The sequence below is a fragment of the Phaenicophaeus curvirostris genome, chromosome 2 (assembly GCF_032191515.1).
Source record: "Phaenicophaeus curvirostris isolate KB17595 chromosome 2, BPBGC_Pcur_1.0, whole genome shotgun sequence".
In the NCBI taxonomy this organism is placed as follows: domain Eukaryota; kingdom Metazoa; phylum Chordata; class Aves; order Cuculiformes; family Cuculidae; genus Phaenicophaeus; species Phaenicophaeus curvirostris.
The window spans coordinates 4,040,275-4,055,965 of NC_091393.1; the positions used below are offsets into that span (position 1 = coordinate 4,040,275).

At 38.4% G+C, this 15,691-nt stretch overlaps 1 protein-coding gene across 1 annotated transcript in view; it reads left to right on the plus strand.

Annotated features, from left to right (window-relative positions):
* The first annotated feature begins 6,270 nt into the window (after positions 1-6,270).
* The window catches only part of MCHR2 (melanin concentrating hormone receptor 2), a 48,689-nt gene continuing 39,268 nt past the window's right edge, over positions 6,271-15,691 (plus strand). The window contains 1 exon segment of the mRNA XM_069852053.1: positions 6,271-6,437. Within this exon segment, the coding sequence (XP_069708154.1) occupies positions 6,271-6,437 (167 nt within the window).

The following is a 15,691-nucleotide window of genomic DNA, read 5'->3' on the forward strand; positions in this document are numbered from 1 at the left end:
ACCCCTGGACTATTCAGAGTCCATGTCTGTGCTTTTGACTTTGGAAGTCTTCAAGAACAGGCTGAACATGAGACTCAGGAGTGACAGGTAACATTTCCTACAGAGATTTTTCCAATACTGTTTTTTTTCTGTGACGTATTTGCTTTAAAAAGAAGCTCTTTATTAACCTTTAAATTAACAAGAAAGAAGAACAGGATAAATTTCATTGAATGTTGTCAGATTTGCAAATTCATGTAATATTATTTCCTATATTAATAAGATTATCTTCCAAAATTAATATTTGGAAAGTAGCACAAGTAAACATGAAGAGCAACAGAAAAAGAATTTGCATTTTACCATAGAATCATAGAATAGTTTGGATTGGAAGTGACCTTAAAGATCATCTAATTTCAACCTCCCTGCCATGGGCAGGGACACATCCCACTAGATCAGGCTGCCCAAGGCCCCGTCCAGCCTGGCCTTGAACTAAATGGAATCTCTGTACTTAGATTATTATTTAAAATAATGATGGTAACTAAGAGTTAATGGTCTTTGTAAAACTAATTTTCTTTGCAGCTGTTTTGGTTTTGATATATGATATCTATGCTGAGCCTTTCAAAAGAGCTAATACAGTTAACTTACAACTTTTTAAGCAAATCCCATTTTCTTTTGATTTTAGATTGTGCCACTCAGATGACACTGAGTAGTGATTCATCCAATATATCTTGCAGACAGAACTTCATAACCTTTCAGCGTATGTTTGGGTACAGAAAAATTTTCTATTAATTTAAAGTTCTCTTTCTTTCAACTTTTATGGAAAAACTTCTAAAGAATATAAAGGACCCTGAAAATCTATTCTGGATTCTGGTTGAGAACAAGATCCTGAGAAAAAGAAGAGTTCTTGAATTCAACAACTGAACCTGTCCATAAAATTATACTTACCTGCAATAGTTATGGGATCCAACAGTTCTTGTGCTCATCAAATAAGTTATAAGCCAAGGGGTTTGCTGAACTAAAAAAAATGACTAGAATAATGGTAGCCAAGGAAAAGTTTGAATATTTCTACAGAGGGAGGAACTTGAAGAAATCAGGAACTTCTGCTAGATATGCACAGGTGTATACCATCAAGACTACTCAAACATAACACTCTCCATTTACGCTAACCTTTCTTTTGACAACTGTGCACCTGTGTTATACTTTAAGCCTCCCTTAGAGCTGTGTATATCTTTAGCAATGTTTATTGTTACTGAAACTACAGAGGAAAGATGGACAACAAGGAACTGTAAAACTGGTATTCACAGCTGGACATTATGTGGGGATTGTAGTATTTGAGAACATACAGAGCTATAGGTCATTTTCTTTTCTGAATCCTTCATTGTCTGTCTATAAAAAGTAACTGACCTACTTGTCTTTCTTCTCTTCCTCCTGTCCTACACTTAGAAAATAAAAATCTAGTGTTTGGGAGATGTCATTGTATACATAGAAACTCGTGGCTGAGCCTTAGTTCACTAGGGAATGATGCAAAGGTGACTGGAAGGGAAATTAACTAATGAATCAGGTAAGGAAAGTATTCTTGGTTCAAGGAACAGATGTGTTTTTCCTATTTGCTGTTATGATTTAAATGGGGAGTTTTCGTTTGATACCCAGCTTCCAACTATACAGTGAAAATTGTTCTAACTCATTTTGATATCACCCACATACTCTAAAAATTCATGCATCCATGTGATTGTACCCATTCTCTGAGAGTAGATTTTGCCTTCACAAGGTATGAATCCTTTCACAATCTCTGCATTATTTAAATCCATCTTGAAATCAAGGCTAGTGTAAAATCTGTCTGTCTCGAACGTGGATGCTCTTCTAAGAAAGTATTGTGCCTTTATGGAGTTCAGTGCACTTTTGCCATGATCTCCATTGGCTACTAGTAGGCATTTGGGTGTTTTGACCTTTCAGGCTCTAAATAAATGTGTACCCAAGAGACTAGCCTCCTCTTGTGTAATTTCTGAACCAGCTGTGGGCAGCAGGCATGCAGGATTCCTTTTCATCTACCAAAGAGGAAAATCTTGGCAAAGTATGAGCTGTGACAGATCATTCAGACTGCAAATGTGGTCATCTAGTTAGTCCTAACTCGCTCAGCATCCTGAAACCTTTACTGGCTTGGTCTTAATCTTCAAAAGATTGTGGTACTGATCAAAAGAAAAAAGCAAGATCATTAATGATAAGAAAGCACGGTCTATCTTAGTAATTTCTTTGATGGTGTTCTAATCGGGAACCAAGTGGAACAGTGCATCTTTTCTTAAGTAGAAAGATGTGTTGTGGAAGTGCAGCTCCCTTCAAGTTCAGGCTGCTTCTGTGTATGTTGCTTACAATTCACAGGTTATTGTGTGGTTTTTCTCCAAATCTTTCTCCATCTCCCCTTTCCCTGTCTATGTTGGGCACCAGTTGAATAAATGTAGCTTGAAGAACATGATGCAGTCTGAAGTCGGAACACCTCTTCAACAGCCAATATCAGCATAAGAAGGCTTGAGATGAGCCACGAATTTCCTCCAGCTGCTATGCACACAGTCTGTCAAGAATCAGCAAGGGCAGAGTAAAGTTTGGAGAAGTCAACTACTGCAGTGAGGTTGCCAAGCTTCAGACCAATCATGTCCATCTCTTTTCTAGAGACCCAATGCGAGCAAGACCAAGATGAACAAGAACATTGACTGCTCTGTTTGGTCCTTAAACAAGATCAGGAAGCCACAACCAGTTTCCTAACAGAATCTTCTTTCGTTTGTCTTTTTCTATTTTTTAACTTCCCTTCTGTTCCCAGAGTAACAAATGTGAAGTAAAGGCTCTGATTCAATAGTATAAATATGTTTTTTTTAAAAAAAAACCAAAAGTGACCCAAAAGTATTTGGTAGATATCATGAACAACATCCTAAATGACAAACACTAGCTAGAAAGCTCTTTGTTGCACAACAAGGAAGAATTGCTCAGGAACATGAAAAGCAGTCAAAAGGAAGACTAAAAGAGAGGTAACATCCCAGCTGGTCTTGAAATCAAAGAGAGAAATTAGTTATTTGGCACATAAGCTGTAAAAAGGATAACTCTAACATCTCACTAGGTGTATTAAATGCTAAAGCTGTATTTCTATTCTCAACTACAACATAGTATTGCCTCAGAAAGTATTAATTTCACTTGCTTAGGAAAAGGAAATATTTTTTTATGAAATATTAATCAGAGGTAGACTCAGTTCTACATTTACTCTATAAAATGTCATCGTTCCCAGTTGTTTTGACTTCCCATTTTCATAGCAACAGGATACCATTATCCTGTAACACTGCTGTGGGGTCTCCAAGGTATATGGCAGATAGGGCTGCTGCAACTAATAATTTAGTTACTTCAGCTGCAGCTATCTGTACGGTGTAATTATCAGCAATACTAATTCACGCAAATCTTATGTATGGAAGGAAAAGACTTAATGTCTTCAGATGGCATCAAAGAGAATGCTATTTGACCTCTTTCGCCTTGAATCACATAAACGAATGAAAATAGGGGAAACAATCAAAATATCAGAGCAGTGAGCTATGCAACCACAGGATATTTGCTTGTGCCAGAGACCACATTTTGCTACGGCGAAAGTCAAAAGATTGAGGTTTTCAACACTGAATAAAAAAGCTACTGGAGCTGAAGTATTTGCCAATAGAATTTTGCAAATAACATTGCTAAACTATTCTAAATTCTCTTATGAATTGGAGGTTAATAAAGGAGAAAAACACAGGAAGTGAGTGTGCGCATAGCAAGGCTCCGAGCCACTTTTTCCTTCCTGCTGTGTTTAATGAGAAGCCAGCACTGGAAGATGAAGTCAGGAAGAATTGCAGTAGGCGCATGCTGCCTCATCTCAGATTAATATCCCTGATTCAAGTCTCACCAAACTCACTGGAAGATTTCTAACTATCTGCAATGGACATAGGATGATCCCTTAGTATCTTCCACTTCTTGTCAGGTAAAGGCAAGAATAACACCCAAGCAGGGTGCTCATCACGAAACAGACACTTTCCAAAATTCTGTGAAATTTTCTATTAATTTATCAGCACTTCTGATAGGTGAAAATAGGTGATGTATTAACATAAAAGCAGAGCTTAAAGCCCAAAGAAATAGCTGTGCTTGGAACTACATGTTTTAGACAGATAAAGCAGTGGCTGAGAGGGAAAATGAGACATGAAGGGGTGAAGGGTCTTACCAAGGTCCTCTAACCTTTGTAATTCTTCTTCTCTTGTCTAACCTATTTCTTCTTGCATTCTGTGGTTCCTCACAGACACAAAATGTGTCCCCAGATAGCATTGTGCCACAGCTGTCCTATGTGCCATGCTGTCAAGTTGTGAAGTGACACACTCTTATTTAGGGAAGGAGGCTATGTCCAATATGCTTTGAGTGCATACAACCATAAACAAAATATCCAAGTTTAATGGAATTAGGATAAGAAGAACACTGAGAATATCCACAAAACAGATGAAATCCAACTTCCCAGTTCTGAAATCTGTGGCATGCTGGAGAAGGAGAGGACAGCAAGAATGGAAAAAAATGAGGAGTAGAATCACTGAAGTATCCCTGCCTTCAGTAATAACATACAGTCTTCATAATGGCATAGTAAAAGTTAGAAAAGTTGTGCAGCATGAGTGTTGGGGAGGGGTAGAAAGATTAGAGAAAATGGGTAAGGGAAAGAGGCTGGAGAAAATGGGTAAGAGAAGAAAAATAATACTAGGAAGGAAAAATTGTTCAGAAAAAATACTTTGATCAACAATGTGAAGGTATCATTAAACACGTTATGTTTTTCATCTTAGAGTATTTGTGTGATTCTATTACCAGATGGAAACTTGCACCTCTTTATACTGAGCCTCTGAAATAAATAAAGGCTAGAAAACACTGCTAGTCTTCATGCTGAAGCCATCTGTTGCTCTTTTGGTTGATGCCATTTAATATTGTGCATATTTTAAAGTTTCCTGCTAGTGTACTTCTCTTTGCACTGTTCTGTTTTCGCTTTCTGTTTTCAGAGATTTAGGTTTTTGTGGTAATTTTCCTTATAAGTCACTAATTCCAACATTAACAAACAGTGAAGTATTTTAACAGAGAACCAAGACTAGGTTTGGATCTGGTCTCACGCTAAAAGCTAAACCTTCAGACGGCTAAAAACTGGAAGGGTTCACAGTCTTATCCCAGTGTAATTTAGAACAGCTGCAGAGCAGTTCTAAACCAGTCTGTCGTGCCATTTCACAGCAAGGAAATTCCTGGGTATGACTAATGGTAGCATACATGGGAATAATCAATGCAACATAGAAATAAAATCAATTTTTTTTCCACGTACCTATCTGTCTGGCTATAATCTACTTTGTTCAAAGACAAAAATACAAGAATTATTGCAAGCAAGAAGACAGAGTGTGCTAAACGAAAAATTTCTCTTGCAAATCCTACAACAAAGCCCTCATGCTACAGAAAATCTCCTGAAAAGTAGTGTTCCAGCATTTCAAAGACATTTAAGATAAAAACAAACAAATGAGCAAAAATGCTAAACCCAAAAGAGAAGATGTTAGCAGCCCTAGTTATAGAGGGAGAAATGACAAATTTGCATGCCAGGATAACTACCAGACTTAAGCACTGGGAGCAAGAAAGAGCATGTGCTTTCCTGACATACCAGTGCATAGTGATGGAGGAGCAGAAAGTGGAAAGTCAGTGAATGTATCACATGAGTACTGTTATCCCTGATCTCTAAAACCCTTTACTGCAACCTGGGAAGCATTGGAAACCCCAGCCTGGTTGCCCATCAGTGAAAACTCATGAAGCAGAATTTATAATCTGAAAATTTGGAATACAGTGATAACCACTTATGAACACGACCTGTAACTCAGTGCCGCAGGAAACTGCAATTATTTAGAACCCACCACAATTGTGGTAATTCACGATTATTCACGTGTCATTTTCAAATTAAAAGCTTCATTATTAAAATACTCTATAATTGTCACATTATATAAAAAGCATATTGTCTCAAAGTATATCTTCTTAATCAGCCTCTTAATCTTAGCTACATGATGTAGCACATGGCTATTCATGCTGTGGTTACACGGTGGAGTTTCAATTATGGGGACCACAGGCATCTCTGAGGAGGCAGCTGGAATCTGCCGTGTTGGTCACAGCCAGTGATGATGTAGCCCATCACCTGCCAGGATTCCAGCCCATCAGAGGAGCATGTGGCACCTCTGTTCAAACTGACTGAAGAAGAGAAGCAATAGCTGCTGCGGGCAGGAGGATGCGCAAATGGAGAAGTGGAGATGCCATGAGGATGCACATGGAGGAAAATACAGGAGGAGACATATAGAAGCAGATACTGTTGGGGGCATGGCGGGAAACAGTCTTGGAAGGAGGACATCCATGCTGGTGGAAGTACATCTCCAAGGGACTGTGATGGCAGACAACACACACCAGTACAGGCACACCCTGAGGAACTATGGCTGTGGGTGACCCACACTAGGACAGGGACATCCTGAGGGACTGCAACCCAATGGAGGAAAGTCATGCCAGAGCAGACAAAACAAGCCACAATGGAGGCACAAGATGGAAGAAGGAAGGAGAGGCAGGAAGAAGCCACCAGCCTCCTATGCAATCCTCACCTCACCCAGGGGCCTAACCATAACTTCTGATAGAAATGAGGGGAGTGAAGATGATTAAGTAGGGAGGAGACACACGTGGACTGAAGCTGAGCCTGGGTAAAGGGGAAGAAAGTGCTGTCACCCAAGTGTTCATTCAATTTACTCTCTTCTTTATTTCTCAGTACCCAACTCAGTAGTTGACCGCTTCTGTTAATTGGCAATAAATGAAATTAAACAGAATTTCCTGATTTGACACTATTTTGTCTCCAACATTGCTATGGTGGAAAAAAAGTTTCTATACTTGTTTCTGTTAATTATTTCAGAGTTAACAACAGGAGCTAAAAATAGTATTTTCACTTTGTATATAGAAACTTTGAACTGCATTGGCAGAAATACATGAAAAACCATGACCAGTGTCCCATGAACTATGAACTGAGAGACAATGGACTTATTCTAATCTTTATTACCATTTCAGTCTGAATGCAAGCAATTTAATTTACATCTCTTCACCTATGCTTTCTTACTCAGTTTCTTGGATTTCCCAATTAAGAGCGATTTCTTGGGTGATTTAACTGTCTCACTAAATCTGCATATTGTATTTCTTATGTTAGAACCATGGTATGACTTTGGTCTGATAGATACTACGGTAATGCAAAATTCAAAATAAAATACCCAATGAAATTAATACCTAAGTGGGCTAACTAATAAATAGAAGCCATAAGCATGTCAGATTTTTCCCTTAGGTCATGACAAAAGACAATAAATCTCTTTCTATCATAACATGAGCTTACAAAGGGGAAAAGCACATGAATATTGATCACAGCTTGTCTGTTTCTTCTGAAGAGATTGAGATGTATTGATCCAGGATTATTCTACAACTTCCCATTCAGTCAAGCAAAGAAAAAAAGGGCAATTAAAGAAACGAAAATGCATTTTCTTTAGAATTCCAGTTGCATAAATTCATCCCAGGTTCTTATTTCTCACATACACACTGCATCATGTAACAGTACTCAAACTTTAAGACCATTAAAAAAAAATCCTCTAGGAAGGCAAAGTAAAACCGAGGCAGACAGTAGTGCCTCAGGCCAGATTAGTATCTTGAAACCTCTACAGCCTCATCCTAAAGCCAGAGAAACTCTGCAGTTTTTTAAAGTTGCAATATTTCATGTTGATAGCATAGTTCTCTTCTTCCAGGATACTATCAGCCATAAATGCAGCTCACGTTCTTTGTTTTTTCTTGAAAGACCTTAGTTTTCACTATCTTTAGGACAAAAAGAGAGCTAAACATTTTCTTCCATTTGCTTTTAAGGTATGCAGACAGCCCTATCCCTCACTGGAAGTTGCAACATTACTATTATAGCTCCAGTATAGTATGATAATTTGGTTGTCAGATGAACATAGATTCAGGGGGAATTTTTCCATATAATCTTTGGTTCTGATGGAAATCTTTTGTTTAGAATGGGATCTAATACAGTTTACCATCAAAGTGTTATCTTTATATTAAAACTGCAACATTTCAGAAAAAGTTTACATGTACTGAAATATTAAGAAAGAATTGTAGATACTGGAATGCTAGACTCAAGTCAATAATTAAAAGCAAATTTATCCTCCTGAGTAAAATAGTTGGTCTATTTCTAAAGCTAATGTAAGTCTGTTTCTTAACTTAAGCATGGAAATTATGCTTAACATCCTTCAAGCAAATGGCAAGACAAAAGTAATATTTTGCAGTTGATATCAGTTGACCACTTTCTCAAGAACTAAGCATGAAGTTGTATATTTCTTAAATCAGGGTTCTAGTGATTTTTCTACTCATTGCTTTCTGAATTAATTTCCTGATGCAGAGTGGCATGAAAGAAAGTAATCTTTTAAAAATACAGAAAAACAGATCTAGGAAAGGTACTGCTATAGGATGATAAAAATCATCCTATATACACAGAAGAATATATGTGAAAATGAATGTGGATGCATTCAGTCCACTGAAATTTTTCCAGATTACCTATTTTTGGTCTTCAATACCAAAGACCTAGAAATACCCTCTTCTTTCAGAGTAATTATAGCTTCACTGGAAGGCTTTTATTTTCATACTGATGCAGTAGTCAGCAATTTATAAATGCAGTCTCTCCTCTTCTGGAACACTTAGCCCTTGTGTTTCTGTCAGTCACTTTGAGCTGCAAAAGCAGTAATTCAGAAGGGACCAAGCAGATAATGTGCAGCTTACCTGGTCATCCAGTGTGTACAAGGAATCAAGTATGAGGTTTTTTCAGACAGCATGTAATGCAAAGCCATTGAACAATTTCAACTTAAATTCCAAATCTTTTGGAAGAATGAAGTATGACTGAGCAGCAGTGTTGTAAAACCCCATTTTCAAAGGCTTAGTACTTCCAGATGAAAAATACAATTTGGATTAAATATCCGATGCTTACTGCCAGTCCAAAGACTTGGGAGGGATGTTTGTGAGAATAGTTGGTAAAACTCTACCAAGTTATCCTAAGACAAAGTGGTTTTCAGCCTGCTTTTCATCTCCTACCTTCCATATTCCTCTCCTAGTGAAATGAAATAGAGCACCTTTCCAAAAAAAATGCCAAATACATCTTGACAGATGAAATAGAAATAAGAGGAGGAGTTCACACAACACAAGGAGGTGGCTGGAAGCGTGAAAAAAATGGTTATCAAAACTAAGGAGAGAGTGTGAAAGCAGTTATTTTGGTGTGCTTATAGAAAAACATTTGGAAAAAAAAAACAAAAACAAAAGCAAAAAGTATCTTAAATTTAATCCATATGCACAGTATTAGTCTTCCTGAAAAGTGTTGTAACATATGTATTCCTGCCAATTCTTATGAAAGATGTGTGGGATATATGTCAGATCATTAAGTATGAGCTTGTAGAGTTATAGAAAAGAATTCTCAATTTACTACTTGTTGCTGCTGCTGTTGTTTTCTACCAACTGAAACCACAACAAATCAAAAAGAAAGCTAAAAACAATAGATCTTTTTAATTCAGGTTCATGAGGTTTAGATTCTGAATGATACTTCTACAAATCTTGGCAACTGAAGGCAGCACAGAATATATGTCCTTGTCAATATTAACCAAAAGGTTACTTATTTTATGTTAACTCTACTTGGTCCACCTGTTGGAATACAAGAAGCAAAAGCAAAAAAATGTGCTCTGCTCAAAGGAAGGTAGGTACAAGATTACTGACTACTACTGTGATCATTCTAGTATGTAGTCAGAAGCTGTGACCTTGGCATGGCAGACATGGTTAAGCTGGCCATGAAACCAAAGAAGAGGAGCTGGTAGAGAAGGTAATATTAGGTCACCAACTGTTGCAAAGTCAGTTATCATCTAAGTAGGTTCAGCTGTCACTATGGCCAAGGGAAGACAAGGAGATGAGGACAACATCCCTGTAAAGAAACTCGTCTGACCATAAAACCAGTATCTAAATAGGCAGTCTTAGAGTTTTCATGAGGATAACCAATTTAACTAGATCCCTAATGTTTACGTGTTGAGAATTATTCAAGGTGGCAGCCAGTCTACCTGTGGAAGTTTTCAGTGTAATTTACTTTAGTTAAGGTGCTTGTGAGACACTTGGAAATGGTTACCCTGAATAAAGAAAGTCTGAAGTGAGTAGTCTGAGAATTTGGCTGTTTCTACAAGCCCAAATAAAGCTTAGCTAAGACTCTTGGAGGTGCTGAAAACAGACTTCAGAACAGTTAGGAAGATAAAAGTAAAACATTATTTATACCAGAAGCCTGGAAGGCAGCAAATAAGTCCTTGCTCTTCTTGTGAGGTGTTAAGAATCATGTTCATATTTGCAAGGGGAATACCTCAACCAAGTCAAAACAGTTGGAAAGAAAATTGTTAGAGACTTTTATACAGCATCTGAATGCCCATAAGATTTCATGGTTAAATGGGTGGCATTTCTGTTGTCTGCTACTTTTTCCAGAAAGCATTATTCAAAAGCTCTAGAAAGGCCTACAGAGCTGCAAGTCTTTGCTAATAACACAATTTGCAGCTAGAAAAACCCCCTGTGGCAGAAAGGACATAAATATTTAGAGGGCCTTCAATATCTGCCCTTACAGCTGTGGGAGTAAGCAAAAAAAATTGTTTTGTTCTGGTTGGGCTTTTCAGCTGTCTTTGCCAGTCTCTGTCATGCATTCACTGATGGTGTAATGCTCATTGATTCTAAGGTTGCCGTATATCTAGGAAGCCATAGATATTTTTGTAATATAAGACCATTCACATATGAAGTCCGAAACATCTTGAGCCAATTGAATTCTTTGAATATGCATGTACTTACTGTCAAGGTACATGTACTCACCTAAAAGGCACTGCATCTACGATGCTGCATCTCTGTTGAAAACTAATGAACTTCACCCATGGAGGGAACATACCTGGGGTTTCTGAATACTGTACTGACTTGCAGAGACTGAGATGACAACAGCCACACAGGCAAAATCTCAATACTTATCCAGAAGTCCTCAAATTTTTTCTCATTACATTTTCTAGCTGGAAATAAAAGGTAATTTCACTGATAATTAGAGATATGGTAGCCCTCTCTGAATATTAGCCAGTGCGGTGCCATGGGAAGGTTCTACAGCCTGTAGATGTATGTAGATGTATGTTAATAGCAAGAAAATATTAATAATAAGAAAATATTAATAATAATATGTTAATAAACATTATAAAATTGTCATGTTAATAATAAATAAGTATTCTTGATGAGCAATTACTTGTAATTCTAAAACTGTTCAAATTTTATCTTATTTTATAAATTGTAGCGTTGGGCAATACTGGCTAGGTGAATAAACTGCAGGAAGGAAACCTCTTTGTTATTGATCGCTGTATTTTTCTCCAACTTCATAGAATACTAATGAGCCTCATTCAACCTGGTCTTGAACACCTCCAGGAATGGGACATCCACAACTTCTCTGGGCAACCTGTTCCAGTGTTTCACCACCCTCACAGTAAAAAATTTCTTCCTAGTATCTGATCTAAATCCACTGTCTTTCTGCTTAAAACCACTACCCCTCATCCTATTACTACATTCCCTGATAAAAACTCTATCTTTCCTGTAGGCCCTCTGAAGTACTGGAAGGCTGCTATAGGATCTCCCTGGAGCCATCTGTTGGCTAAACAAGCCACACTATCTCAGCCTGTCCTCATATGAGAGGGGTCCAGCCTGCTGATCACCTTCACGGCCCTCCTCTGGACTAGCTCTAACAGATCCATATCCTTCCTGTAAATGTCCAGACTCTTTTTCTAATTTAGACTGATACCATTACTTTAAGTGCATGAGTGGGTCAGTACAGCATCTCAAGCTAATTTATAGTCTCTGGGGACATGCAGGACTTAGAGCACTACAGCCCAAATGGAGACACAGAATGGTAAATTCTCATGAATACATTGATACACTCCTCACAGACACAAACTAGAATTTAGTGATGGAAAGAGTCCAGTTTGTGGGGTGAGATCTTGACCTCATTAAAATCAGTGGCAGAATTCCCACTGACTTCTGTTGGGATTTTACTGATACAATACATTTCCTTGTTGCCATGGCAGCTTTTATTACCTCATATGCCATAAGGCCTCGTCCTTCATATAGTCCCAGACCACACACCTTCTGAAGGATAAAAGATTGACTTCCCTAGTATAAAAATGTATCATACGGCCCAGGGAGGTGGTTGAGTCACCTTCCCTGGAGGTGTTTAAGGGACGGGTGGATGAGGTGCTGAGGGGCATGGTTTAGTGATTGATAGGAATGGTTGGACTTGATGATCCGGTGGATCTTTTCCAACCTGGTGATTCTATGATTCTATGCTTAGTTCCTTTTACCTTTTTTTTCCTACTGCTAGCAGCCCATGTATATCCAAACTCATTTCAGAATATATCAATAAAAGGCAGGAGAAGACAAAGGACAGCAGTAGGACAGTGGAGCATAGCCAAGCCACGGCACAAACAGTTGGCCTATAGGTTCTTGCTGCATATCATTTCCTAGTGAACTCAGCACATTGTAGTGGCCGTAGACAAAGGATACTACGCTGTCTTCTTCAGTGTAATACAAACACATATCCTTGCAATGCTGTCTCAGCTCCTACCTGTAGTATGCAATTTTGGTTCCAGTTTGTCCCAAATCATAAGTACACTTTAAGAGCACATTATCATCATAATTTTATTAGATGAAATAAACAGGTGCTTATACTGCACATTTCTGAGAAATTAAAGTCATAGCTATCTGGAGAGAGAAAGAACTTACTTAGACGTGCTTTTATACACATATGGAAATATTTATCTACTCATAACTTAGGCATATTCTACAGGTTTCACGTAATACACAGAGGTAAGACTGGAGCATTTCATAAAATCTGCAAGTATGTATTTCAAAATATTTACAGGACATATATTTAAAACTGCCAGAAACAGAAAGGCTAGATCTCAATATCTTGTTTGCAGGGTTTATTTTGTAATTATGACCTTTTAAAGCAAAGTATAAATTCAAGATGAACTGGTGTCATAAAGTCAGCCAAGTAAGGAACTAATTTATATAAACTCACGTACCAGATATCAAGCATCTGGCTCTTGCTGTAAAATGCATAAAAGGCACCTAAAACTAGTATTTATGTCAGACACTAGAGATTCAGTTATCAGGCTTTACAGTGATTGCTGTCACTTTATTTTTAGCTGCTGTTTATTATATACCCTCTACTGAGTACTTATTTGCCCCAGGTAGCTGGAATTCCAAGATTTTTTGGTAATCAATCAGGTCCTGCAGAATGACAGAAAATAAAGTAGGACTCTTTTTGAGACAGCTGATATATATCTGGTTTCCTGCATTTCTCACATAAACAAATTTCTTTAAACACACAAACTAAATAACACAAGAGAAGTGGAAGTCAAGAATTACAACTGTGGTTCTACAGCGGGATCTCTCTCTGTGAGATCATGGCAAGAGTAGGCCCTTGCTCATAAAATCTTCAGAGCAAAAAGATGCAATAGAATAATAGAATTGTCAGTAAAGATACAATGCCGAGATAATCTTTGAAATGGTGGAGCTGGGAATTCACTTCATACTGCCCACATTTTTGACAGTGCGCTCTGTGAGGATTCTTTACAGATTCAAATAATTGCTAAGATGACTATTACAATAAAATCTCTTTCTTTTTTAACTTGGAAATGGAGAAATTTGTTCATTTAGATCCATTTATCCAATAACCAGTAAAGTGAGCAAAATAATTTTTTTACAAGTCCTTGATATAAATTTTTTAGTAATTATATCAAGTTTTTATTCCAACTTTGTCTTCTTCTATTATTTTTATGTGCTGTATATATAGGGTCATATCCAATGAGATATGGTCCAGGATAATTTTATTTCTTCATATAACTATTTCACTGTATAGTAATTACTTTCAAAATTTTGATACAAAAAATTAAATGGTTTTAAGAATTCATTCCTACCTAACACGAAGTTAGATGGAAGTTGTGGATGCCCCGTCCCTGGAGGGTTTCAAGGCCAGATTGGATGGGGCCTTGGGTATCCGGATCTAGTGGGATGTCCCTGCTCATGGCATGGGGGTTGGAACTAGATGATCTTTAAGGTCCTTTCCAGCCCCAACTATTCTACAATTCTATGATTCTGGATCCATTCCAATGGTTCCACATCCTTTTTATATTGAAGATTCCAGAACTGGACACAATACTCCAGGTGAGGTCTCACAAGAAAGGAGTAGAGGGACAGAATCATGTCCCTCAACCTTCCTTTTAAGCTGCCCAGACGGTTGCCCTTCTGGGCTGCAAGCACACATTGAAGGCTCTTGTCGAGCTTCTCATAAACCAGCACCTCCAAGTCCTTCTCTGCAGAGCAGCTCTCAATCACATCATCCCCCATCCTGTACTGAAACCACAGATTGCCTGACCCAGGTGTAGGACCACTTCTCCAGCCTGTTGAGGACCCTCTGGATGATATCCTGTCTGTTGTGGCAACTACACCACTCAGCTTGGTATCATCTGCAAACTTGCTGAGGATGCACTCAATCTCACAGTCTATATTATTGATGAAGAGATTAAACAGCACTGGTCCCAGTACGGACCCCTGAGGGACACCACTTGTCATGGACCCTTACCCGAACTCATCCTTCTTCCAGTCACCAAGGACTTCTCCGGATTGCCATGACTTTTCAAATATCATGCAGAGTGGCTTGGCAACTACACTGGCCAATTCCCTCAGGCCTCTTGGATGCATCTAATCAGGCCCCTTAAACTTATATATGTTCCTGTTCCTCAGGTGGTCATGAACATGATCCTCCCCTACAGTGGTAAGGCCTTTACTCCCTGGTCACCATCTTGCTGTCCCATGACCCAGGAGGGGTGAGGAGCGTGATTGTCAGTGAAGACTGAAGTATAATGAGAGCTTGAGAGTGAAGCCTCCTGTAGCTGGAGGAAGAAGGCTTCATTGGTTGGCTCTCCTTGATCAGTTGGCCTGTAGTATACACCAACCACAAGGTTCCTGTTTGTTCTTTTATTCTGACCCACAAGATTTCAACCTGTTGGTGGCTACTCTTCAACAATCCTATGGCAGGATCCCTATGGCAGGAATGAGCACTGAGGACACCTTTGGATACCCAATTGTATGAAAACACCCAAATGAAGGTCAGAGGTTATGCACTTGAATCATATTGTGCTTTACTCACCAACACTAATCATTTTAAGTGATATGCACATAATCTTGTGTCTAAACAGGCTTTATAGGCACGTGGCTACCCAATAAGTACAGTAAGTCCCTAAAAGCATTGGTCATTTCTGACTGTAGCTTATGCTGGTCTGGTCAATATAACTGTTGTCACGTGTCTTACAGGATCATAGAACCATTAAGGTTGGAAAAAGGCCTCCGAGATCATCAAGCCCAACTGTCAACCCAACACCACCATGCCTACTAAACCATGTCCCAAAGTACACATTTTTTTAATGCTTCTGGGGAAGGAGACTCCAACACTTCCCTGGGCAACATGTTCCAATGCTTCGACACTCTTTTGGTAAAGAATTTTTTCTAACAACCAATCTAAATCTCCCCTGGTACAACTTGAGGCCATTTCCTC